At 41.9% G+C, this 26,642-nt stretch overlaps 1 protein-coding gene across 4 annotated transcripts; it reads right to left on the reverse strand.

The window, feature by feature from the left end:
- Positions 1-1,256: 1,256 nt before the first annotated feature.
- Positions 1,257-26,642, reverse strand: rc3h2 (ring finger and CCCH-type domains 2). Of its 4 annotated transcripts, none has more exons than XM_035668588.1 (20): positions 26,177-26,642; positions 18,901-19,229; positions 18,702-18,819; positions 17,846-18,079; positions 17,161-17,336; positions 15,445-15,645; positions 15,151-15,283; positions 14,026-14,144; positions 13,101-13,213; positions 12,300-12,608; positions 11,869-12,071; positions 11,461-11,762; positions 11,226-11,372; positions 8,603-8,740; positions 7,422-7,586; positions 7,091-7,340; positions 6,767-6,851; positions 5,952-6,159; positions 5,644-5,807; positions 1,257-5,523 (listed from the first exon to the last, which is right to left on the reverse strand). In XM_035668588.1, the coding sequence occupies exons 2-20, from the start codon at positions 19,129-19,131 to the stop codon at positions 5,376-5,378; spliced, it is 3,444 nt and encodes a 1,147-aa protein (XP_035524481.1). In that variant the 5' UTR covers positions 19,132-19,229; positions 26,177-26,642; the 3' UTR covers positions 1,257-5,375. The 4 variants fall into 4 exon arrangements, with proteins under 4 accessions (XP_035524481.1, XP_035524480.1, XP_035524478.1 ...); XM_035668585.1 differs by having other exon boundaries at positions 5,376-5,523; positions 11,461-11,765; XM_035668586.1 differs by lacking the exon at positions 26,177-26,642 and adding an exon at positions 21,654-21,936 and having other exon boundaries at positions 5,376-5,523; positions 11,461-11,765.

The following is a 26,642-nucleotide window of genomic DNA, read 5'->3' on the forward strand; positions in this document are numbered from 1 at the left end:
GGCTCACACTTGTTTGCAAGAGATTTTGAGTAGAAAAGTTGGGGGGGGGGGAGGGGGCTCAGCCACCGAACCACAGCAGTCACCAACACACCCACTGTTCTCATTGTGTTGTGGTGACTGGCCCATGCTGGCCTTTCCTGTCCAGCCTGCCCAACTCAGAGTTGGACCAGGTAACACAGAGCACTCTTTTCCTTTTTAACTTAACAACCCAAGTCACTAGCGGTCCTCAGACACACTCACAAATCTAGTTAGGTGTTAACAGATTTCTGGTGGACAGTTTATAGTAATACGGACTATAAAGACGTCTTGTTCTATTTCCCCTCTGATCTTTTACACAGAGTTTTGGAGCTTTTTAGCACCACCTTGTGTTTCATTACCCCTCTTGTTTGCCTGATTAGATTTAACTTGTGCACTACAACATGAGACAGTGGAAACAGACTCATAGTGTCTCTCTGACCAGGCAAATCAGGAGCCATGGGAATACAGTGTATGAGTGATGCAGCAGCCACATTTTGTTTTACATAACTAGTGGGATGGTCTTGGTATCTATATGTAGTTATGTAGGTAATCACTGTATCACAAGTCTTTACAGTAGCCTATGTTTTAAAGAAGGATGGATGTAATATCTGGATTGTATATTGATATAATAATTAATAATAAATACATTATAAATAATATTTTGTCACATTAAAATCAGGATGAAAAAATAATATTAACTAGAGAGGACTGGGTGTGAAAAGTTGCTGCTAAAACTAAATTGCTGGCTTTAATTTGTATGAAAAGCAGCTGACAGCAATAAGTGGCTTATATTTTCAGTATAATGTGAATTTATTGTGTTATTGTACTTTGATGGTCATTTGTTCATTGTCCATATACTGTGTGAGATGTGACATACATAAACACTGGTCTGGTATATATAATCTAATATTTCTTATTGATTTTGTTTGTTTTACAGTGATTATCAACAGCATGAAGAGCCTAGCTGCAACTCTGCAGGCAGACAGGTAGGTGAGTCAGTCTACCCCCTGGAAGTGTGATGATCTGTCTCATTGCAGACAGGAAGTGTTTGGATAAAACTTGAAGAAATTGTAAGAAATGTACATTGTTTTTGGTGTGTTGGTTGGAATGTGTTTGTGCTTTCACACCCAAATACGTGTTGTTTACTGTCAACTCAAGGCCCGAACGAATTGGTTGCATTATGTAACATCCCCTGTCATAAAACGACATTCATAAATGATGACAAAGTCACAAAGAAGCATTATTTGTTGTTTGTTTATTGTAGCATGCAATTTCATGTGCTGAACTCTTCCTTTTTATAATTTCATCTCAGTGCAACACAGAAGCAGTATGCTGCTCGGCCAAGCTGTCTGTAAGTCAGTGTAATACAGATGAACGAGTCAGAAAATGCACAGAAGAATCAATCAGTCAGTCAAACAATATAGTTTCATTAATCATTATAGCACATAAATGAGTATCACCATAGGTTAGAATTACTCCAGTCCTGCATTACCTTACAGTAAGTAAAAGGGAAACCTTTCACAATGTGATATTTCCAAGGAAATAAATGGAATACGTAACAGTATTATTCATTATGGGGACATTTTAGATATGCTGTCTCTTTAAGGATTTTCCTCATTCTGAAACATTACACGGCTGCCCCAATGATTTAAACATTTAAATATATCTGATTATCACAGGTTGTATAAATGAGCGTCTATACTATAAGTCCATCTAATGATGGTGCCAGACTGTATACAATGACGGATGTGTACCATCTCTTAATAGTTCATTTACATTTCAATCGAACAATAGATTCGCAAATAAAATGTCTAATACAGACATGAATAGTCAGAAAACATCAGTTCATCATATGTTTCACAGTCAACAAACAAGCTTTTCCCCATATAATATAGAATAATGAGACACATTTTTGTCTAATAAAAAATTTCAACAGTTTCAGCAAATTCTCAAATTCAAAACAAAGAAGCAGACCTATATACCAAGAAGGAGAAATACCACAACAGCAACCAAATGTGGTAATAACAATAATAGTCATAATAATAATATAATCTCTATTAAACAAGAATTCATTTTCATGAGCAAACGAGTAAAATGCTGCAAGCAAACTTCAGCACTTGACGTGGCCACACAGTGGGCATGTGCAGAACTCTTACAGCGCTGGGTGTGTTGTATCACAACTACAGAATCATCAATACTCCTCCGCCATCACAAGAGGGACTATATTGCATGCATGACGCAGGATGCAGGGAGGATGGGGTGGTGGGGTAAAGGAAGAGCCGGGGCGGGGTGGGGTGAGGGGGCACGGGGTGGCACCCGCTGGCAGTGATGGGGTGGGAATTAGTGCAGTGCAATTAGCCACTACAGCAGTGCTCTATGGACACTTTAAAGGAAACAGGGGAGTATCACTTTGACATTAGTTCAATACTCACAATACTGTTTTTACATACAGTAGTGCCCAGCCCTTTCCCATGAGAACAGGGATAGCAAAGCCAATATTGATACTGAGAGGCAAAAGAAAACACGGGCAAAGTAAACACTTGCAAACAATATAATCAGCGTAACCCATTTATGCTTCGGGTGAAAGGGCCAGTTATCAGCAAGTAAAATTCAGGTAAATACTTCCACAGAATATTTAAGTGATGAATATAGAAAAAGCCAAAGTAGTTGAGCAACTGAAGTCTTCCCTGAGCAATTCAAGACAGACAAGGATCTAGCCTCCTCTAATGGAACAAAGCAGGACTACAAGAGAAGTGATCTCACTCCTCACACCTGACCGAGCCTTTCCCTCCTCACAGAGTTTACAGTAGAGGAATATGAAAAGCTATAGGAAAATTGCAGGGATTGATTGTACTGTACTGTACACAACATGGCACTTAACGTTACATGACTTCAAAGGTGAAGTTGTAAACAGATGCAGAGCGACAGTAGGTAGCTGAGCTCATTTCATAACAAAGCTAAATCCCTGCGCCAGCTCTTGCCTTTTCATCTCAGAAATGAACCCCATAAAACATTGGAGTTTTCAAAAAAGTATTATCACAAGTCACACTGAATTGTTCAGTCAAATTCATCATTTTGTCTACCCGCTTCTCCAAGCATATGTTTGGTGGAAGACTGGGAGAAAACCCCCCCAAAAGGTTACCAGTCACCTATTTACCTATTCAAGCTTCAAGTCGAAACTAAATAAGCAATCCTCACTTGTACAGCCATTCTGCCATCCTCTAAAATGGGATTTAATGTATAATCTGAGAGGAAAGACGTCGCTGCTGAAAAGGTACAGTAGCTTAGGTGAGAGGAAATTAAAGAGGAAGTTTCAAAGATAAGTCTTCTCACGCTACACAAATCTCATAAGATTTAGAATAGGTGTAAACAAACTCAGAGTCTTCATGACTTCAAATCCTGTATATCTAAAATGGGTTAATGTTTTTTTTTTCTATGTCATTAGCCACACATGACAAGATGCCTCATATCTATAAAAGGGAGTGAGGCAAGGCTGGGCTGTAAGGAAGTCACCCATACTGCACAAAACGACAGTGAACTAGACAGCGTACTGATGGCCAGCAAAAACAGAGGAACACTAGACAAGACAATCAGTTTTGTCTCTGTGATGTGAAATATAGCCAACAAAACAATAGTAACAAAGATCCTGATACAAAATACCCCAACAAACAACTTCACAGAAGTTAGCAATGCATAAAATAAAAGGAAACAAAACATTTCAAAAAGTTAAACAAAGATATAGCATGAAGAAACACAAGAAATGGTGTCCCTCACTTTTGTAGGCTTCAGCTTGAAAACACCATGCGCAACTTCTGAATATTGTTTACATTGTACACAAAGGCGAGTGGACTGGAAAGCACTGAGACCACATTAATGTGAAAGATATCACCTCTGAAACAGGACGGGAGACTGGCAGTGGGCTTGGACAAAAGTCATCATAGAGCCCAATGTTCAGGTTTATATAACACCAAGGAGAGAAAGGCCACTGTATTGCATGTTTGTGTCTACTGTGTGTGAAGTGTGCACACATGTACTGTGTGTGTGTGAGTGTGAGAGCAGTAAGACTAGCAGGATTAAATGCCGGAGCCACAACGGGCACACAAAGATGAAACAATAGTTTGAGTTGACGGTGAGTCACTGTGGCTTGAATAGAAATTAACTAAATTAGTTCCATCTGCAGCTGAAAATACAAATTTCTGTTCCCAAAAGAAGTGCTTTGTATTCTTTTGTTGCAGTATGAGTCACATAATAAAACAAAGGTTAAAGGTAGTATAGTGTGGATTAAAAGAAAGTGTACACACATCTTTGTATTAATGTCTTGATCTCCAGTGATCGACGATCATTTACAAATTCTATTTATGACGTATTTTGTTGTGTTCTGTGATCTCATGACAGTCGAGGTTAACATTTAAAAGGTCCCATGACTAATAAAAGACAGAGGCTTGTTTGAGGATCAGCATAGTGAAGGCCTCTGTTTTCTGCAGTTGCCTATTTTATTGGAGGATCGGAGTGCCCGTTTTTGTTCTCAGTATTATAAGGTCTATCTCTTGCTTTTTCAAGGAATACTTGTGAAAATGTGTTATGCAGCAATACAGCAAAGGCTATAAACTACACCAGCAGCATCAAACCAGATGAAGGCTTTGCCGTGTGAGGATGCTTATGGAAGCAAATGCATTAACATGTGAAGAGATAGCAAACCATGAAAATTAACTGTCAGATATTCATAAGGGGGCTAAAAGATTCAAAAAGTGAGGAACGGAGGAAAAAGTGAAGGAAAAGATTGACACAAAATGTAAGTAAATGTAAAAAGTGGCAAGACTCATTGTACTGTATTGCTGCCTACTGTATAGGCTGCTGTTGTCTCTCAGATTTTAAATGACACGAGAGAGGCCCATCAAACACAAGTCTGTCTTTGTCAGCCATGTTGAATGACAACATAGTAGACGACGTGCAAACATAAGGCGTACAATGTTATGTGAAATCATGTGATGAAGATGTTGTTAGATCTAAAGCCTTTCTCCTAAATGTGACCAAAGCTGAGACTGCAAACATGGACAAGTTCAGCATCTACTGTAAGTGCAAACTGACCATGTACCTTACGAGGCATAAACAGTGATATCACTAAATTCTCTGTGGAGCTGTACATTGGTGAAAAATCTCCACTTAGGAGGCAGGACAGTGTGTTTTCTCTTGCTCCTTAAGATGTGGCGCAGCACAGACTGTCAAGTTTTATTTAGGCATATGATCGACATATATGAAGGCTGAATTTAAATGATATTCCCTTTAACCAGGATGTGGCTGTAGGGAAGCGATTCAGCTCTAGCTTGGTGCAGGTCAGTGTCTGACTTTGTGTCCCCTTAGCTTCCATTGAGCAGCATCTCTGTCACAGTCGTCTCAGGACAAGCCCGGGTGGAGGCATCCCCCAGTCGAGGGGGTCCGGTCCTCAGCATCAGCTTGCCGACGCCCAGACCTCCTGAGACCAACCCTCCAGGAGACAGAGACTTCCTGGAAATCAGAAAGAGAGGAGGGAAGGAATAAAAGAGTCAAGACTGCCGGCTTAACCAACTCAAAGAAGACTCAGACCGAGGGTGATCCTGCCAAACACTGGTTACCATTATAATTCACCTGAAGGCCATCTTTTTCAGCAGGTGAGTATCCATCTTGTCTGTCGAAGGACCCTCTGTTTGGGGGTGCTCCTCCACAGGAGAGGAGAGGAGGGGAGAGGAGCAGGGAGGTGGAAGGAGGTGGGAAGAATCCTGAGACTGTGGGGTGGCCAGGTCTAAAGACTCCTGAGCGGCAAAGAGGCAAATTAAAAACTCCGAACTTCGAAACATCCCTTCAGAAATAGCCGTGCAACATCACAGACACAGTGTCCATGTGTTTTTACTGTGTATGGTTCATAACTCTGCTCTGATTTACATAGTCATACAAACCTGAGACTTGATCTCCTGGTGGTCTGAATCCTCCATGTCAAGGACACACAGTTCAAGCTCAATATCTCGATCCGGGTCCGGCTCACTCTCAGCCCGGCCCCGATTCTGGCTGTAGGCGGTCTGACGGGCTTGCAGATCAGACACAATTTTCTCTCCGCTGCTTATTGAAGTTCGACGGCCGTGAAGCTCTGACGCACAAAGCTGCTCACTGAAACCACAAAAACACAACCATTGATCCCTATTTTTATTTTTTTAATGTTTTAATTTCTTGTTATCAATATCAATATTATCTAAAGAAAGAGAGTTATGATAATGAAGGTAGAATAAAAGAAAATATGCATGTTAAAGCATTACACTGTGCACTAGCAGCCTGGTAATGGTTATTAGAACTGCATGTCAGTATATCTGAATGTATTCTGTGCATTAGAGACATCAGTGCTGAGGGCTTCCCTGACTCCTTTTCTTGGCTGCCCAGAGGGTTTTTACCAACCAGCTAGCAGCTCTATTTTTAGTCTGACCACAGAGAGGAAATGACTGCAGCACAATGAGAGAGGGATGAGAGAGAAAGAGTAAGAGCAAATGTTTTAAGAACAATCAGGAATTAGTTTCTATGTGTGTCCTGGGGGTGTTTTAGCAGAGTGAAATGTAACCAATACTTTTTTATAGCAGGTTTGTGAACTTAAAAGATTTGAATCTTGTTGTTAAGTGTTGAGAAACAGAAAGGTGCAGGGAATGTGCTTAGCATAATAATTCCCCCATAATTCCCCCATAATTTAGCGACAAGTAAGACAAAAAAAGTGATGTGCGTGTGGTACCTCTCTAGGAAACTGGAGTGGCTTGAAGAGTCTGATCCTCTGGAGCTCCACCTGTAGTCGCTGTGATCAAGGTGGGGGTTGTAATCTTTGAGAGAAAAACAAATCAAAATGTAAACAAACAACACTTTAAAACTTTATAGCTAGACTATAAAAAAAAAAGTGTTTGATTCTGACTTCTTCTCAGGCTGGTTGTTCCAAAGCCTCCTCATATAAAAATAAAAATTCTCCCTCCTCTTCCCTCCCTGTCAGCCTTGTTCCATCCTGCACTTCTCTTTTCTTTAGTCTTTCCTGCACCTCTCACACCCCTCTTCTATCCCTCATTACCTTTAAAGTTGATGGGTGTGGTGCTGGCGCTGCCCTGGCAGGCCGTGGCTTGGACAGGGTCGGTGGTGTGGTAGCCCGTGCGAGATGCCCTGGATATGGCACCCCACTTGGATATAATGGGCCCCTCACTAAAGGGAATGATCGGGTCCTCGTCTTTCAAGCGGCGGTAGGGATCTAACGAATGCAGCCATCGTTTCCCGACACCGCCACTGCTAACGCCACCGCCTCCACCTCCGTTGCTGTCCAACTCCTGCATGAGAAACACACGGATGCCATTAGAAAGAGAACCCATCTCCACATCAACACACTGGACCTTCAGGACGAGTCTCACCGAGTGCTCTGAGCAGGAGTGAGCTGAGGTGTGTGTGAGCGTTTCGGGCTCAAAGGGGCTGAGGCAGGGGCCGATGGTACCACAGGACCACGGAGAGTAGTGCGCTAAACTTTCCTCGCCTCTGAACCTGCACCCCACACACTGGCCTCCACCGCTCTCCACGTGCTGAAAGTGAAAATGAAGACGATGGTGAGACACACTCCTTAGCTTGTTTGTGCTTCTACACCGATATTGATGTGCCAAGCATTTGTTTAAAAGAGACAGAAAGACGGACGTAGCAGCTGTTTGCACAATATGGGGCACTGTAGGATCATTTTGGTCTTAGTTAGGCCTGCGTTCGAAATAGAGACTCAAAATTGCCCACATGTGAGAATGTGAGTGTGTATGGTAGTCTATATGTGTCAGCCCTGTGACTGGAGACATGTGCAGTGCAAGTGTACCTTGCCATGTGAAATGAATATTATACAGAAGGTATAAGTTTGAGGAGGAGGGCTCATACAACTAATTTGAATGTATGCTCCCACTGCTAGTGCTGACACGCTGCCACTTCACTGCCATCGCTGAGGCAAACACTGGATATCATTAAATAGACATATCCTGTCTTTTCGCTGATGGTCTTGTTTGCCTATGCTTGTTATGCAGAGGCATCAAAAAAAAAAAAAAGAAAGAAAAAATAAGGAAACAAACACTTAAAAAAGTCCTTGCGGTTCATTTAATAAGAGCTCAATTTTATGTGATGTCAAAAACATATCTGACGTGCTGTTAAACAAAGCTTTACTCGGCTGAAAGCCTGAGTCACTGCTCGTTAAAGTCTCTCCTCTCACTTTCTCTCTCTCTCTCTCTCTCTCACTCACACACACACACACACGCCCACACATGCCACAATTGTGCATTGCTATGATATCTTCCTCCACAGTTGCTAAGCAACTATCTCCCACTTAAATAGCATTGGACACAGCTGAAGCGAAGCTTTTGGGATAGGAATTAAATCCTACATATTTTTAAAATGCTAAAATACATAAGGAATTCATTACTTACAGGTTCAGGGTGGCTGCTGTGACACTATTAATAATCTGGTCACGGTGATGTTTTAATTTCAACTGTTATGCCTATAAACGCCCTCAACGATGCTCTGTGTGTTCGTGTGTGTACATATGTTGTCTTTCTTATTTGCTTCCTACCTCACTTCCAAAATCGATGGTGAAGATGGGGGAGGATTGGGAGGGCCTGTTGGTATTGTGATGGTGGTGATGATGAGCCCACTGCTCCTGCTTCCGTCTGAACAGATCCTCGTAGCCCAGAGGAACACGGCCATAATCCTGACAGGGGATTGAAAGTGAACAGGTACATTAACATAATAGTAATAATATCTTCAAACATTTTAATTAAAGGTTTAGTGGCGATGTCATTAGGTAGCCAACACATCCGACTGAAGCCATAAAAGACAACTGATGAGTATCATTCACAACCAAATTGTGGATTTGGGGAAATACTGTACATTACAAATATAATGCTTTGAGTTTTTAGTTGTCAGAATTCCTCCATCCTTTCCCAAGTTCAGGTGCAGTAGGTGTGATAGAATTTTATGTTTGGTCTGGGTCTAGACATCGAGCCAGGCAGAGGAGCCTTTTTTATGAAATTGTGGGGGTGGAAGCAATAAAAACAGCTGTACAAAATAGCTGTTTATTCATTTTTGAGGGTGTAGTTATTAGGGCTGTGCGATATGGTAAAAAAAATCCTATTGAGATTATTTTGACAGATACTGTAATTGCAATATGATTCACAATTAGTGGGAGTGATAATTTTGACATCCCAATTTTCATTTTCTGTGGTCTGTATCAAACAAACATGTTTTTCTCACCCGGAGAACAAGATTTATTGGCCAGGGCATTTCTTCTTCTTCATTATAATGCTTTTTTGTCACATTTGCAGCTTCTGAGGTTTGGATATTGCACTTGGCCATATTGCAGTTTCATTAGTAGTAGTTAGTAGTTTGGTATTACCTTGCCTTATAATGTAAGGCTGTCTGTCCCATGTGGTAGACACAAAAAGTATATTGAATATTTCCATTGCAGGACTATTGCAGTGCATTGAATTACAATATAAATGTGTTGCTATAATACATTTTTTGTGTTCTCCTGCACAACACAAAAAATACTTAAGTAATATATACATTTTGGTTATTTGCACTTTTAGTATTTTAAAATATACCAAATACAAAAAATACTAATACACACAGACCGCATCTATACGACAAATCTCAATAACAGGTAATGTTGCCGCACATACTGGTAAAATATACTGTAGTATTGCAGTAGTCATACCAGTAATGCTATATAAGTAATAAGGAGAGAAGTGAGTGGGGGAGGCAGAGACACATTTGGGTGAGAAGTGGGAGGACTACAGAGGAGGTTGAAGCTACATACTGCAGCTCTGTGGCTGGCAGTGAAGGTAGAGGTGAGATGATATGTGGGTGTAAAAAGAGAAACTGAAGGAAAGGAGATGTTGCTGAACAGAATGTAGCATTAAATCTGTTCAATGCAAGACAGACCAACATCAATTAATATAGGTGTTTTCTCTTGACATACTGGATGCTGCACAAGAGATGCTGCATTATACTGAGATAAGAAAAACAGAAAGCAAATCATTTTAATATAACCCTCAGCAGAGAGCGTTATTTTTAATTATTGCATGGCTCAGAGTGGATTATCTCTCTTATAATATGCCTACTTATCAATAATTAACCTTTTTTTTAATTACGCTTAAATAAATACTATGCTTTCGCTTCTAATGTCAAAGTTTGAATAAACATTACTCAAACAAGTGGGAGAACAGCCAGTTAGTACGGTTCTTGAACGGATATCGGTCTAAAAGTAGCTGCTACATCAGAGGTCTTAAAATAAATCCCCTCAGCCAATCAGAAGTGAGTATACTCGATGACCATGCTATGACTGGAACTGTTTTTAACCGGTTTTCATCTTCGTGGTCACAACTTACAATAATATTTTTTCCAAAACTTTGAAAATAACCTGTGGGGTTCCCCAAGGATCAATTTTAGGGCATATTCTTGTTTATCTATATATTCAACCCCTTGGCGATGTCAACACAGCATCTCTTTCCATAGTTATTCTGATGACACACTTTATGTGGCCATGTCTCCTGATGACACAGGTCCACCTGATTCCCTTTTTGAGTGTATTTTAAATATTAATGTATAGATGGCACAACATTTTCTATTCAATCAGGATAAAACTGAGGTTTTAGTGAAAAAATAAATATCCTAACCCTGAGGAAACAAGTGAGGAACGATGTGGTCTTCGACTCTGACCTGAACTTTGAGGCTCATGTGGGGTTTGTCACTAAAGCTGCTTTTTATTAACTAAAGAATATTGCTAAAGTGCGACCATTTCTCTCTCTGAGTGCATCCTTGTATCTCAAGCAGGTCAGACTACTGTAACGCACTCCCTTCTGGTCTACCCAAAAAAGGTCACAGCTGTTTCGGAACTCTGCAGCCAGAGTGCTGACCAGGACCAGAAAGAGAGAACACATTACACAACGGTTTTGAAGTCCTTACATTGTTCTATTGTTTTTAGTATAACTTACATCAAACACTATCGTTATACCTGTATTTTATTGTCATTTTTATCATTGCATTTTATTTTTAAATAAATAAATTTAATTTGTACTGCATTCGGTCTTGTCAATCGTCTGTGAAGCACTTTGAACTGCACTAAACTGTATAATATGTGCTATATAAATAAAGTTTGATCGATTGATTGATAAGAAATGTCTTGTTTCACCAACCCTGTGTAGCCCTGCACGGTGTTCAGCTCCAGAGCAGTAGTTGCTATCTAGAGAGTTGAATCTCTCCCTGAGTGGAGGCTGGTAGACAGAGGAATGCAGCACCTCTGGAGGCAGTGAGTTACTCCTGGCATCCTCTCTGTGATACAGCTGCAACGATAATCATCATCATTATAATATAATAAGTTGCAGACTGATCAAATTAACATAGTGATATGATAATTAACAGAAGGCTCACCTGAGGCCTCCATACTCTCCTGCTGTCATAGAGCGGAGCATAAACACCATGAGCAGAAGCCAGAGGCCCATACTGAGGCTGCCCTGGGTGGGGATGGAAGGCAGGAGGTCCCATCCGATCTCTAGGCGGGTACCCTGACGAAGAGGAGGAAGGTGGGTGTTGTGTTTGAGAGTCACTGGGGTAGGAAGATGGTGGAGGGCCAATCGAGGGTGGCAGGGAGGATTCTGGGACATTGGAGGATCGAAGGAACCGAGCCATGCAGGGTTTGTGAGGGGGATGAAGGGTAGATGGGTAGTAGGAACCTGCTGGAGATGAGGAGGGAAAAAAAGGGAGAGAAGAGATTTGCACTTTCTCTAGACAACAATAAAGTTTTTTTTAATTAAAGCTTTTATTTCAAAATGGACTCACAGGTTGGTTGATAATGGGCTGTTTCATATGCAGAGTGGGGCTCCTGATAGTACAGCTCTGACGCCTGAGAAGGATGTGGTGCACGCAGCACAAACTGACCATGTTTGGGCATAGGAGCGCCACCGTCACCCCGTCCAACTGTTGTCAAGGGAGACGATGCTGAGGAGTGGCTGACTGGAGTTCTGGGAGGAGATATGGGCTTCCTAATGGACAGGATGACAACATAAAGAGAAAGAATGAACACATAAATAAGTAAGGTTAGACCTTCCCAACAGCACATAAATGTTTATGAAGGACTATTTCTCTACCAAAATCATATGCAAATATTAAATGTGTGCCAATCCACACATCAGGTGACATGTGAATATGGATTTCACTGGGTTAATTCAAATGTAAATGATATTAGTGAGTAAGTGGAAGAATAATCTTACTGTTCAGTTGACCCCGATGTGTTTCTGCTGGTGCCAGAGAGCCCGTTGGACCCGTTAGCCCCATTGGATCCATTTGGCACCGCTCTCTTCATCTCATCCATCATGTCAGACCCTCTGGAGATCAGTTGCGGGTGAGTCAGGCCGGGCACTCCCTCCGTCAGGGCGGCTGTGTTCTCTCCTGTGCCTTTGACTCCTGCAGATACATCTGAGTGGATGCTTCCCTCCATGGTGAAGGTTTTACCCATAACCCCCGGTGCTAAAGGGAACGCACGGCCCACACTGCTGCTCTTCTTGTTCCTCAGTCTAAATCTGTAAAGAGATGAAGGGACATGCTGCTTTCGTCAGAAGAGAACATCTTAATAATCTGAATACTGTGTGTGTTTGTGCGTCCTTAGCCTTGCAATAATTTTTTCAGAGGACATCTTGTAAATCCTCTTGTAAATAAATATATGATTAGATTAATAGTCTAATTAAAAAGTGGGGGTTGGGGGGTGTAGACACAGATGAGAGCAGAAATAAAAGGTCTCTTTTTACAGGGCAGAGTTAAGTGTGCCTTAGGCTAAAACCCCTTAATGGGATGTAGATATTTGTCTAACTTATGACTCTTCCTCATATATCGATACTTCGGTTAATCGTGCCGTTTTTTGCAGTTATGAAGCACAGAATAACGCCCACAGTTGGACAAGCTGACTTTAGCAGTCCCAACATTATGTCACTAATTAGAAATGCAAACTTGGATGATCAGAGTTCTTTTATATCTTGAATACAGTGAAAAGAGAGTCTTTAGGAGTGCTCACTCACTTCTCCAGCTCATCCTGTGTGTGTGCAAATGTACAGTTGGTTCCCCGGGGACAGCCTCCCTGCTGACGAAGGTCTCGACACATGCTGGTCTTGTACTTGCTGTTGGCCTGAGGCTGCAGAATGCACACATACAATTTACATTAACTGTCAAAAAGATGTAAAAGACACTGTGTTGGAAAATGAATGGTATCACAAGTCAAAGCCCACAAACAGGTACGGACAGACTACAAAGGTTAGCTGCCTGCCAAACATCATTAAACAAAAACATGTGACTTTCATAATCATCTTTGTTCTATATTCTTAATTGAAAACAATTGTTTCAAACTGAGCTGCCATTTCAAAACTATTCTTTGGCTTACAGAGCTCACAACTGTTTGCCCCTGAACACATCTTTTATATCTTCAAAAATATTTTAATTTTGTCAATGTTGAAATTAAAAGATTCTTTTAAACCACCAACTGTCTAAACCTAAGGGTAAAGGCAGAGGTGGATCTGTAAAAGTGTCACCTTGTGGTCGCTCTGCAGGTTTATGCGACAGTCAGAAAATATGAAATGAATGTTCTGATTTTTGAATTCATCACTCAAAGAAATGAATGCTTCCCTTCTAGCCAAGGATGATTGACAGAAATTGACTGTAATACTTATTAATCAATTCTGTTTTCAGTGTTAGTTTTAAACGCCATGTCCTTTGAACTATCTACAGTCAGGAGGAACAAAGTGTGCTGCTAGACCCTGAACATCTTATCTTCTATGCTGATGGCCTTATACGGTGCCTGGATGGAGCAGCAGTACAACCTCTCCTCTCACCTCTCTCGTCCTTATTCTGCACTTTTCAGAAGGGCAAATATTATTTATATGCTCCCTCAAATTTCCTGCTGCCCGTCTCAATTCTTGCACTGTTCTGTTATCCATTTTAAATATGTACCTGTGGAGCGTCGTGGCTCTTCTTGCTGAAGTTCTGAATGAATTCCACAAGTCCGTGAACCACCAACTTCACAGCCAGCATCACACTTTCCAGCTCCTCCCATGATGGTGCCGGGGCATCTGGACACAGATCAACAACACATCTGTATAGTATCACTGTGCATTATCTCAAAAAGGCTTTAGAATCTAGTGCATATGAGAGATCATTGAGATTAGACATCCTGATACCATTAAATCAGGGCAAAACGCTCTACCTGACTTACTTTTTGGATGAGGATACATGCACTTTTGTCATTATCTCAATTACACAGTATGGGAACAAAAAAGGGCACCAAAAGAAAAGAATATATTTGATTCCTAACTAAAAATATAAAAAATTAAGAGTGTACAGCCATGTTAGCAGCTCTGAGATTACAATTACTGCATAATTCTGCTTTGAGCTAAATGCTAACATCAGCATGCTAACATGCTCACGATAACAATGCTAACATGCTGATGTTTAGGTATGTTATTTGTGATGGTCACCATTTTAGTTTTGTTTTTAGCATGCTGACATTTGCTAATGACAAAGTACAGCTGCAACTGAAGGGAATGTAATCAAGTATTAAACGAGTTTGACAAGTTGTGTAGGATGTAGTGGTATCTAGTGGTGCAGATTACAACTTCCTCGTCTCACCTCGTCTCTCCAAGCGTGTAGGAGAAACTACGGTGGCCATGAAAAATGCAAGAGGGCCCTATCTACAGCCACTGACTACTGAAAACATGCCTATGAATATAATCTTCCATTTCTGTCAATAGATCCTCCTAAATGTTACACACTGGACATTTAATAGAGAACCACATGACAGAATAAATATCTGAGTGCCAAACACATCAAACACCCCGCTTGTCTTTGTGCTTTGATTAATAAATGTTTCACACAGAAGATGAGTCAGTAGTTGTGATCTTTGCTATTGTGCTCGTTAATTGCATTTTGGTATGTGAGGGTCAGAGCTTGCCTATTTCCTTCACTTTTAAATCTCATTAAACTTTCTGGAACTGAACGAGCCCTTTATTCTGAGAAGTGTTAATAATCCAGACTCTTTTGCATTCATTCGGATGAATGCTATTGAACAAACTCAAGTACCTGGGTTGTGGTCTATGTTGGCTAGTAGCTCGAGGTGTGGTCTAAGGCTTGTGAGGTTGGCAGGGTCTCCTGTCCTCTGCAGAACAATTGTCAGCTCCTGGACGCTCTTTGCAAACGACTCTGGAGACTGCAACTGGAGAAGAAGATAGAAGAGGAGAGTGAGTCTTTAAAAACAAAATAAAGAATAGATAAATGCATTTGTCCTGCGCTTCTGTTTTCTAGAAGCTTGTGTAAAATTTCAAAAGGGACTTTATCAATAATGAATATAATGAAGCATATGAATTATGCTGGTACCTTGTCAATAATGGACTGCATATGTGACTTGTGGACCAGGTCTCCGTACAGCAGAGAAGACCACTGCTCAGGTGAAATTCGTAGGCCCGCCTCCATGGCGATGTGGACGATCTGAGCGTCGTGTTCTCTCCTCAGAGCCTCGTACGTCCGAAACTCTTCCTTCAGCTGCATCAGAGAGGAGTCCTCATCACGCTTGGTCACCTGATAGGGAGGACAGACGATAAGAAAGAATGGGAAAGAGGGCAAGACAAGGGAGAGTGAGAAGAAAGACGAGGAAGAGAAGGAGGGTGCGCACAGATTCTGATCTTTGGTAAGACTTTTTTTCCCAACAAAAGTACCAAACAAATGGAATTAATGGAATAATCAATAATCATCTTTCACCCCAAAATTAATTGTCACTGATAATTTTACATTTTAACTGACATAAAAAGTTTATATTTATTTATTTTTACCAAATACAAGTAATTAATCTTGGCTTTAATTCATGCCTGTTTGTATGGGCAGAAGATCTGAGAATTATTGAGGTATTGCAACTCTGAATGCTAATTAGAATATACTGTACTAAAATCAATATGCTGCATAACTTAATTAAAACAAATAAAACTAAATAATTTTGCCCTTTCCAGTGACACCTAGCTAGCTAATGGGGAATTACATATTAGTTTGGGGATTATTCCTTACAAATACAGTAGTATTTTGGTACGGGAGGTCCCAAGTACTAAAAATAATTTTCAAATTAAATTTACCGACTGGTTAGTTTATCTGTGTGTGGTGTCTTCAGACTAATAAACTCAAATTCAGATCAGACAAGGGGATTTTCCCCTTCTCAGAATCTGCCCTATGAGTAATCATCACAAGACACCAACACACGCCAACGCAAGCTATCACTTATAAATCATCTGAACTCAACGGTCAAAATTACAACCTAACAGAATCAGATTTCGTCATTAGCAGAGCTCTTGCTTCTGTCCATCCTCTGTCAGCTTTTCTCTCTCTGTTCCTGCACTTTCATCTATCTTTCTCTGCATCTCTGTGCTGTCTGTCTGTGTCCTGCAAGGCGGGGCAACAAGGGCAAATATAGACTGCTGTTACATCACAAGCAGATAGCTGGCATTTCTGCCCTACCAGCGATGTCTGTCATCAGATAACAGGCACAAAAATACACGCACACACAGAAAATATATCCACAGAAGTCCATATGCTCATTAGTAGTATGGGCAACCCATTTAGGGAGTGATAATAGATTAATCTCAGACTGGATCATATAAAGTTGAGCAATCCACTTTTGAGAAGGGGTTTTCTGAAGCTCCCTCAGACGCTTTGACTAATTTGATGAAAATCATTGTTTTTGTTTTTTATCTTAATTTGATAGCGTTTATTAGGTGGAAAATATTATACTATAGAATAACAGTTTTGGAAAACACCTCTATGACTGATGACATAAAAAGGGTATTCATTTGGAGCACTATCTCCGCAGTAAAGGAATATGTGGTGGTAACTGAAAATCTATTTAAATTCCCTTCATCTAATCAGGTCATTTATTATGGCTTGGGTTCTTGGGACAGCAGCAAACTGAGGTTCTTTTGTTCAGTCTGACGTAGACTATATTCACATTTTAATGAAGCACTTCATAGTGCATTGCATGTTCTTCTATGTGAACTTCTGTATGGGTTTTATGTGTATTTATGTGTGTATGCTCATTCATGCTGCCTGTACCTTGAAGCAGGAGGCCCTGTAGAGAAGCTGCACCACGTGGCCTATGCTGGTTTTGGAGGCCTGGGGGAATCGAGCCTCCAGCTTTTGCACAACAAACAAAACCAAAACCTTCCTGGACAAAGCTGAGCCGTCCTCCAGAGCCAGTAAGACTAGCTTCAGTGCATCTTCTTGCATAGCTGATGAGGAGTTTGATGAAGTTAGAGGGGGATGTAGGGATACAGCAAAGGACATCCGAGAGGTGGGGAAAGAGAGCGAGAGAAAGCGATATAGAGATGGTGGAGAGAATCAGAGAAAAATATTCAGCGAACAAATAGACACAGGTGAGCATGCATATGCATGCAAACACTGCAAATAATACGTGTTTTGATTTTCTATTCTGAACAAACAAAAACAAATCTATTTTTGATAGAAGAACCAGGTGTCCTCAGACTTTTTAATGAACTCATTCTGTGATCATGATGAGAAACAGTTTCCCAGTCAGAATCTGCCCTATGAGTAATCATCACAGGACACCGGGTACCAGCAGTCAGTTTGATGAGGCAGTCTAAACAGGCAATTTACTCTACTCAAAAGGTAACTTCTGGACACGAGTCCAGTGAACTGAATGAGGAACCAACTGAACTGACAAACTCCTAAAAATCCACAGGCTTTAAAACTAGAATTTTTGTATGCCATGCACACCCACCAGGTCCCAGGAACTGGCAGCCCCGCGCCCTCACCGCTGCCCAGAGGTTGGCAGAGAGCTGCTGGGGGTTCTGGTGCTGCAGGATGAGCTCAGTTACGGTTCGTTCCCCCAGCGAACGGCCTGCCCGCACCGCCCGCACGCGGCCCTCCTCCTCCACCAGCTGGCAGTTCACCAGCGTCACCAGCTTCCTCTGCATTGGCCGACTAAGCACGCTCGGACTCAGAGTCGCCACACCTGCCAAAGGTGACACCTCTGTGGTAAAACAGCATATCTGTGTAACTTCATCGCAACAAGAACATTTACTTTAGTTATCAGTCATTTTATATTTCATTGATTTTTGTCTCAATTTAACTTTATTTAATCGAAATCCTTGAAACAAAGAAACTTAATCCGCTGACCCAAAAAGAACAGAGACATGGCAGACATAAGTCTGTTGTAACCAGCTATAAAGGTGGATTTAGAGGGCTCTTTATGGAGGGGATGAGCCTTCATTGTGTATCTAATGTCCCACCAATGGTTCGTGCTTCTTAGAGAACCAGACATGACGCAGTGTGAATAATCTAATTTGCCAGAAATGATAGAATTGGCTGAACAAACAATCAGAAACTATTGGTCAGTGTCAGGAAGGTTCATCTTTTTGTCTGGTTATGCAGATAGTTGAATTTTCCTTCAGTACCATAAAGGTACAGCAGCTTTAAGGCGTCATTAGAAGTGTGAGAAGCCCGAATGCCAAGTTGCACTCAACCGCGCGGCCCCCGCACATTTAGTACCAGGAGCTTCATTCTCTTTCACAGATGTCCACAGATCTGAAAATGTACCATCAAAAACAAACATACATAACTGCACAGACACAAACCTTTCGCACCGCTGATAGGTTTTAGGTAGAGAGCCAGCTCTTCCACGCACACCTTGCAGACCTCATAGTTCTCAACCTCTGCTGCGCTGCTCAGGCTCACCGGCTGCACATCTGGGACCTACGCGATACACATCATGAGCACACAGAAACACACAGAAAGAGGAGTGCCATGAACATGCCTTCCCTCTCCCTGACTCACCTGAGCTCCAACCAGCTGTAGCAGGGCACAGTTGACTGGCAGCAGGTCGATATCGGTGCTGATGGGTGTCTGATCAAAAGGACAGGCCTTGCGGTGCAGTTTGTGTAGGCAGGTCTTACACACCGTGTGGGAGCAGCCCAGGCTGATGGGCTGGTGGCTGCTGCTGTCAAACTCATTGTAGCAGATGGGACAGGACAGGAACTCTGTCCACTGGGCCGCCTGCACTGGCATCCTGCCACCACACCACTGAGGGAGGCGTCACCGAGCTCAGGGTGAATGCATGTCAACGATCCCCGACAACAGCTCCTGCTCGCCAGTGCCGATGACGACTGCAAGGAACGGGACATAAAGTACTGCAGTGATTCTGTAGGTCAGTACAGTATCAATTAAACAACAAAATATAAAACATTTCTACTCATTTCCAGACAGTAGGTTGTGACTTTGTACACATGTATGGTGTCCAGCAAATAAAGGAGCAGCATTAATGTTATTATTATTCATTGAGCTCTTTCAAGCACTATAAGGATGTCGTTCAAGTACACAGGAACTCTTCAGTCTCTCTCCCCATAGAAGTTCTACATTTATTTAATCTAATGTGGGCAATAAAAGCGCCCTCTCCCTCTGTCTTAAAAGAGGTAGTTGCCAAATTCTCAACTCATATTTCATTTAAGCGCAGCCCATAAAGACCTTGCTGTGACCACATTTTGTATAGTATTAAATCCAGGCCTACATTTCCCTCATCTCATTACAGACATGGATTGGGCAGTATTTAAGCAACATCTTAAAAGATTAAAGAATCTAAATTACCGCTTGGGAAAAAAAGAAAAAAAGAAATGTCCAAGAATGAGTACTGAGTATTCATTTCAAAGTGAAATCAGTCATGCAGGAATCATCTTGGCTTCCACTTTGCTCTTTAAGACAAACCTTCTCTTGTCCAAAGAAAGCTGAGCTCATGCTGAATCATAACAATATCCAATGAGCAAATCAGAACGCAGACCGCCGATAAACACAGACAATATCTGCAGGTTGAGACAAACAGAGATGAATAATACCAGCGTCCTGTTTCAGGGGAAGTTTTCAGGTCAAAGTTATTGTTTCTCTCAAATGTTCCCAAACCATCTTTTACAGCTGACAATGATTATTATGGTGAGCACAGTTTGCCTGTATTAACCTGGTGAAATAGTCTCAGTGTTTGCTGCAGGCAGTGATTTTACTTTACTTTCTATTTCTATTTCTAATGCTGCATTTTAAATCACATCCTTTAACCAGAACAATTTCATAACCTCCCACAACCTTGGCTATTTTATTCCAAAAATATTGCGACTCCCATTAAATTACTGTTTTGAATAACATCTTAGTATTTAATACTCAATGTAGTCTCGAAACACATCCACAAGAGGAAACAATGTTTGTGGTGATTTTTTCATCAACACAAGGTGAGATTCACGCTTCAGCTGACCAAAATCTCCACGGCAGCGCAGCACACGCGCTCCATGATGTATATTCCGGGAGGCACATCACTGCTGTTACGCATGTGTCTTCACCTCAGAAACTCACTGCTGTACACTTGAAATGAGCTTTGCCTGCAGCAAGTTTCTTATGACTGAGGGAAGGACTGTGGAGGCTGTTGAGTAGAGATGTGATAAGTAAAAACGGGTACAATAAAGACGGAGCCAGTGACTGACAGATAGGTACGTGGGAGAAGTCAGCAATCTTAGATTTACAACTGTCTGACCAGCAGCTATTAGATCTGCAGCTTTAAAATCACTTTGCTTATTAGTGAAGAAAAGACTTCTGTGTTGCTTCTTGCTTTAATCTTTTCTTTTATTCAAATATTCACACTTTGTACATCTTTAAAAACATTTCATACCAGGAAATGTTCCTCTTGTTACGTAACACTACAGTACAACGGGATATTTTGTGACTTTTTCTTTAACCTCCTGTGTGCTTTTTGATGCATCATCCCATTAACCAAAAGCATAAAACACTGGCACACACAAACAACCATCCTTCTGACTCTATTATGCAAAGTGTTCTGCACACAGCAGGCAGGCAGCCAGCACCTGTTGCTTTTAGACTCTCTTACATCTGTTCAAACTGATCACCAAAAAAATAACAGCTGGTACCCTCACAGAACAGGCGCCATAACAACTGAAAGAAAATCTATTCGTTGAGTTTAGAGATACAATAAAACAATTTGCACACACACAGAGAGAGAGAGAAAGAGAGAGAGAGAGAGAGAGAGAGAGAGATAAAGTCAAAATAGAAAAAGGAGATTAGAGAGGACAAAGCAACTGACCATACCAGTTTTAAAAAACTGACCTGAGTGTGAATCTGAGAGCCTGTGCCATGTAAGCCTAGCGCAAAGGCCTATTTACAAAGAAATGTATGTTTCTTTGTGTATAAACACAAACAAAAAATCCCTACAACATGTGTAGAATAAATAATGTCCAAAAATAAAACTTTTTTAGTTTTCTGAGTTGTCTGAGCTTTAAAAAAAACGAACTTTTATATATATAAAAAAATAAACAATATTTATTTACAATAAGAACATGCTAGCAGAGAAAGCATGTTCATATGGTGACATGCTAACATATAAAGTCCATTGTAAAGAGAAAGTGGAACCGTGCGCTGTACACTACATTAAACAACATTTATACCCAGAGCTTCTCTAAAAAGTGTATTTAAAGCGCATTTTATATATTGTATCTCATATATGGCGACGTGCCACTTATAACGCCACTTTTACGCACCTTACAAATTGCCCGCAGCGCGCGGCGCCCGCCTTGCCTTCTCTCTGTCCGCGCGGACAGCTCCTCTCTGTCCTCGCGCGTCATGTTTCCTTCCGCGAGGAGCCCAAATATAAAACCGATTACGAGTATTGTAGCCCACAAGCTGCTGAACCACGGTCTGAAGAAGAGTGAGGCAACGCTCATGTGATGAAACGGGTTCAGTGGGAAGTTTGGAGACAACGGAGGTGGGGAGTTTTATCTTGGCGCGTGAGCCTGCACAAAACCCTCTTTTCTCTGTGTGTGTGTGTGTGTGTGTGTGTGTCCGCGGATTAGGGAGTGGTGCAAACTCTGGGGGCAACTGTTAACCGTGATTCACTTGCTGTAGTCACGTTGACAGCCACCTGTTCCTGTGAGCAACTGCTACATCCTGTTTTTACTGAGAGTCCCAGGCAGAGTGCAAGAAGCCTGGCCTTAGCTCCTGCTCTTCCTCTGCAGAAATCATTCCTGCAGCTGGAGACCAGTCTATGCACTGTCACACTATTAGATTAATAATATGCACAAGGAGCTCACAGCACATGGGGAGGTCCAAAATATCCCCATGTACACAAGACTTCCATTAATTCCCTGAAGGCATCACCACTAGTATGTATGCAAGGTTGTGTGTTTGGGGGGGGGGGGTTGTGTGCATGTGGTATCACACACAAAAAGCCCCCAAGGTCATGAAAAAGTCTAGTCTTGTGACAGGGAGAAGTGGGCGTGTTGTATTATTACAGGAGACCTCAACTTCCTCATCAGGCTCCTCTCCCTCGCTGATTATTTTGAAATGAGGAAATCGACCTCTGCGCTCTGTTTCTTTTCTTTCAGACTCGTCCGTGCCTGCAGTTCACCTGGAGCACTCAGGAGAAGTTGGAAGATGTGCCATTTTAAACAGCCCCAAGAATCAAGAAAGATGCAGAACATCCAGTGCGCACCTTTAAGAGAAAGATATCCCTAGAATTGTCAAAAGAAGGCTTTGTAGACTTATACGCAGTGATTTGCTGTAGTGGCCCTGTTGAGCCACCCACTCTGAGCAAAGGATGAGAAGTACATTGCGTCTTTACAGCCAACAGTTGGCGAGCTATCATCTGGCTCAGGACAGTGAGTCCTCACTTGGCCCCCCCTCTGTGTGGGGGAGGGCATCTGGAGTTTCCTTTGGCATGTCTCAGAGAGAGAGAGAGAGCGAGACAGAAAGAGAAAGATTGTTCTGAGCGAGTGCTTTTCAGAACATGGAGGTAAAGGACATTTTGGGACAAGGTTTGTCCCGTCCTCACCTTTCAAGGGTCTTAACTCGGACTTCGGTTTAGGCCCACTGTGAGGCTCACTGCTGCGTTGAGGTTAGGTTAATTTAAGGGTGAAGGTCAAAGGTCTCACATTGCCAGATCTTCTCACCATGCTCGAGCCGAGCCAACGAGAGGTCGGTTGGAAAAAGAAAAAAAACATCAGGAAGAATCATCCTGGGGGAAAAAAGGTTCGGCTTTTTAAAATCCACGTTTTGCATCAAACATAGAACTGACTTCTTCTAAGGCTAGAGCACCTGCAAAATATCATGCCAGAGGAGGACAACTTTTAAAAAACGTCCTTGACACGGCTATTGTGCACAATCCAACTTTGTGCCACAGTTTTCAGTCATTAGCATGTATCTTGTTAGCTTGTTTCCCATAGAAACAGGGACTCTGAAAACAGCAACTGAAAGGGAGCGCAGAAGGAAGCGGAACGCAGCGGTCGGCCAGTGGGAGGCTTGTAATAAACACCCTCATGCCTGGGATTAGGTTATGTTTGGAGTAAGTCATGATGGATAGATGCGGTTGTTTTGGAGTCCTCACACTTCGAGCGTGTGTGTTTGTTGCTTTTTATGTGTATCTTTGTAGGCATTCGTTTCTGAACCTAACTGTCACTTTGCAACTCCAGCTTGAGTATTTCTGTAGGCCCAACGGAGTGACTTGGCACAGTTACCTCTATTGTACCCCAGTATCTGTAGAGAGATACTTGAGGGACAGCCTGGCATAAAGAAGGTGACTAATGGATCTGTGTAATGTGGAAAGCAGAGAATTTGTATTTAAGGAGAATTTTAAGCTCAACGGTGCTCAGTTCATACAAAATTAAGAACGTACTAAGCTGTTTGACACTGACGCGGCTCTGACAGCTACAAGATTCGGGCCTAGCAACGTCTCTGCCACTATTCTGACATGAGGATCTGTGTTGCATGTCATCCCCTCTCTCTCCCTCCATGTTTCCTGCCAATCTTGATATACAACCATCAAATAAAAAATGTGTTGATCCACGCGACAACCGTTGGCAGCGATAAGGGGCGAGCTGTCTGTGGTGGTTGAGCAAGCTCTCATCATCTGATGGACAAACATTCACGCTCCAATCACCCCAAAGCCTTCCTGATATACATGCACACACACACACATGCATATAAAAATAAATAATAAATGGATGCATGGATACACACACCTCCACAGGGCATGTGTTAGACCTGAAGCAGAGGAATCTGAAGTAATATGAGGCCTCCCGACTCGTTCTTCTCACTGTCACCGTGACCCCAGAATTAGAACATTCCATATAGTGTGTGTGTGTGTGTGTGTGTGTGGGTGTTTGCATGCGAGACACAAGAGCGTGTGTAAGAATATGCCATATATGACATTGGATCAGTGAACCCAGTATTTTCACATGAGGCAGGGTAATTCACAAAAACGCCTCCTGGGTTACTATCATGAAAGAAGTGAATCAGCACAAAACCATAAACACATTCATCATTTTAGTGTAATTTTGTAACTACTGCAATGTCTTCTGCAGTTTACTCATTTTGAGGAACATGTGCTCACAAACACTGTTTTAATGAGCCTGTTTTGCTATTTTAAAAAGGTTTCAATATCTCTCATGAATCACTTTTCGTCACTGTTGTAAATGTGCTAATGACCTTTTAATTCCTCGCCAAATATGTCTTGCATGCCCCACGCAGACCCCTCTACAACGGGAGTTTTAACCAGAGTTTTTACACAAACTCGACTGCAGAGCCTTGAATACAGCCCTCAAAGAGCAGCGTGGTGGGCACAGCACAACAAGACTGAAACTTCACACCCACCATACTGCTGAAAAAAACAACTGAGATACTGTATCATCAGTTTAAAGTCAAGCGAGTTAAGAATAACTGAGCCCGAGTGACACTTCACTCTTTGTCCTAAAGGTGAAACCAATTAAATCACATTGTGTTTACATGGAAAAAAAACCCGTGTCTATTCTAGTAGTTTAGGGAGCAGCACCTGTCGACTGTAGAGTGAAAACAAGCCGGTAAATGATGAAGGGAAAGTTAAACTTTAACACTGAGCAGTGATGATGCTTGTTAATCTTTTGAGAGACTCAACAGACACACACTCATGTTTATAGCCCTCTGGGAAGCATTACTAGCAAAACACTTATACACCTGCAGTCTGCAATAGTGAAAATCACCTCATATAACATCATATACTTACATTATCATGCATGTCATTTTGAATATTTTCTATGGCAACACTAACGGAGCTAAAGCTGCTGGTTTTTCTCTGATATTTGAAAATGTTTAATTCCATATTACAGGGTTACTACAATTGTTTCACCATGTACACTCACTTGTTTTTGAGTGTACAGTGGGGGTATGTGGGTCTTTGTGATTATTTATTCATTATGCCTGTCATCACAGTGTGTGGGGGTAGTTTCTGGATGGGAGGCAGAGCAATACAGCTCGCAAGCTGCTGTATTATACAGCACATATAGCACAGGCCCTACTTTATTGCCCCTGTGAGATGTGTCTGCACTAACAGGAGCAACCAAGAGTTATGCAATCTTAGTGAACCATCAGTTTGTTGCAGCCTTGAATAATATTATGGGAATATCAGGTTGCTTTCAGTTGCAAATCAGCAGGTTACAGAGTAACCTCCAGCATGGCAGCCTGCTGCACACTTAAACTTTATGATGGCAGTGCTGCATTTAAAGACCGAAGGCTCCAGTAAATAATATCCAACACCTGAACTTGGAAACTGCTCTGCTTGTGGCTCAGGAGTCACGTTGCGAGCAAAGGTGATGTTGCACTATACATTTCACATTTGTGCAAATTCCTATCATCCTGCTCAGGAGGTACCATCAACCAGCCTCCACCATTGCAGCAGCATATCTACAGTTTCCTATTGCCTTACAGAATGCAATGACTGCCTCAACTCTTTCTAGAAAACCCTGGTTTGCATTCGTAGCTGGCTATGAACTATGGGCCCATATTTCCAATACAACCAGCCTCTCTTATAATATTCCACCAGCACCAGTTGCAGAAATTGATGCTGAGCTAGTAGCCGAATAGTTCCAGGTCTAATGATAGAATTTCTCTAGCTGCCATACGATCCCTCATATTCAGCGGAGAAAAACAAAAACAAGAAAACAGTCCTAATATAAAATCAAAATGCCACAAAATAAAAAAACCTCGATTTGAGGAGCAGGAGAAAGTAACGCGCACCCCTGGATAAGTCACTTACCTCACACACTACACCACAGCAGCAGAATAAACATATTCATCCACAGAAGCGCGTCAAAATAATACAAAAAATTAAAAAAAAATCTTCATCAGTTGCAAAACAACCGCAGCAGCAAGCCCGGGGAGATCATTCGTGATGCGAGAGCGATGTGGCACTGCATTTTAGAGCATTAGATACAGCTTCCTTGGTCCAGTTTTGATCCTCTGCCCCCCTTTTCCGACAGTAAATGACGGACACGTTCGCTCAGGTACAGTGAGCCACACACTCTCCGTGTCACGAACCGGGGCTGAGAGGAGATGGTGGTATCGCTCCGCCGGTGATGGTGCCCGAACTGCGCCTCACCGCCGGGCTGCCCGGGCAGAGGGCTGCTGCACCGCTACGCATCATGCATACTCCGCCCGAGACGAGGTTTTTTTTTTTCTGTTAAACCCTCCCGACGGTTCCACAAAAATGCTTTCTGCGTGTA

The sequence above is a fragment of the Morone saxatilis genome, unplaced genomic scaffold, assembly GCF_004916995.1.
Source record: "Morone saxatilis isolate NCDOM2014 unplaced genomic scaffold, NCSU_SB_2.0 Contig21, whole genome shotgun sequence".
In the NCBI taxonomy this organism is placed as follows: Eukaryota; Metazoa; Chordata; class Actinopteri; family Moronidae; genus Morone; species Morone saxatilis.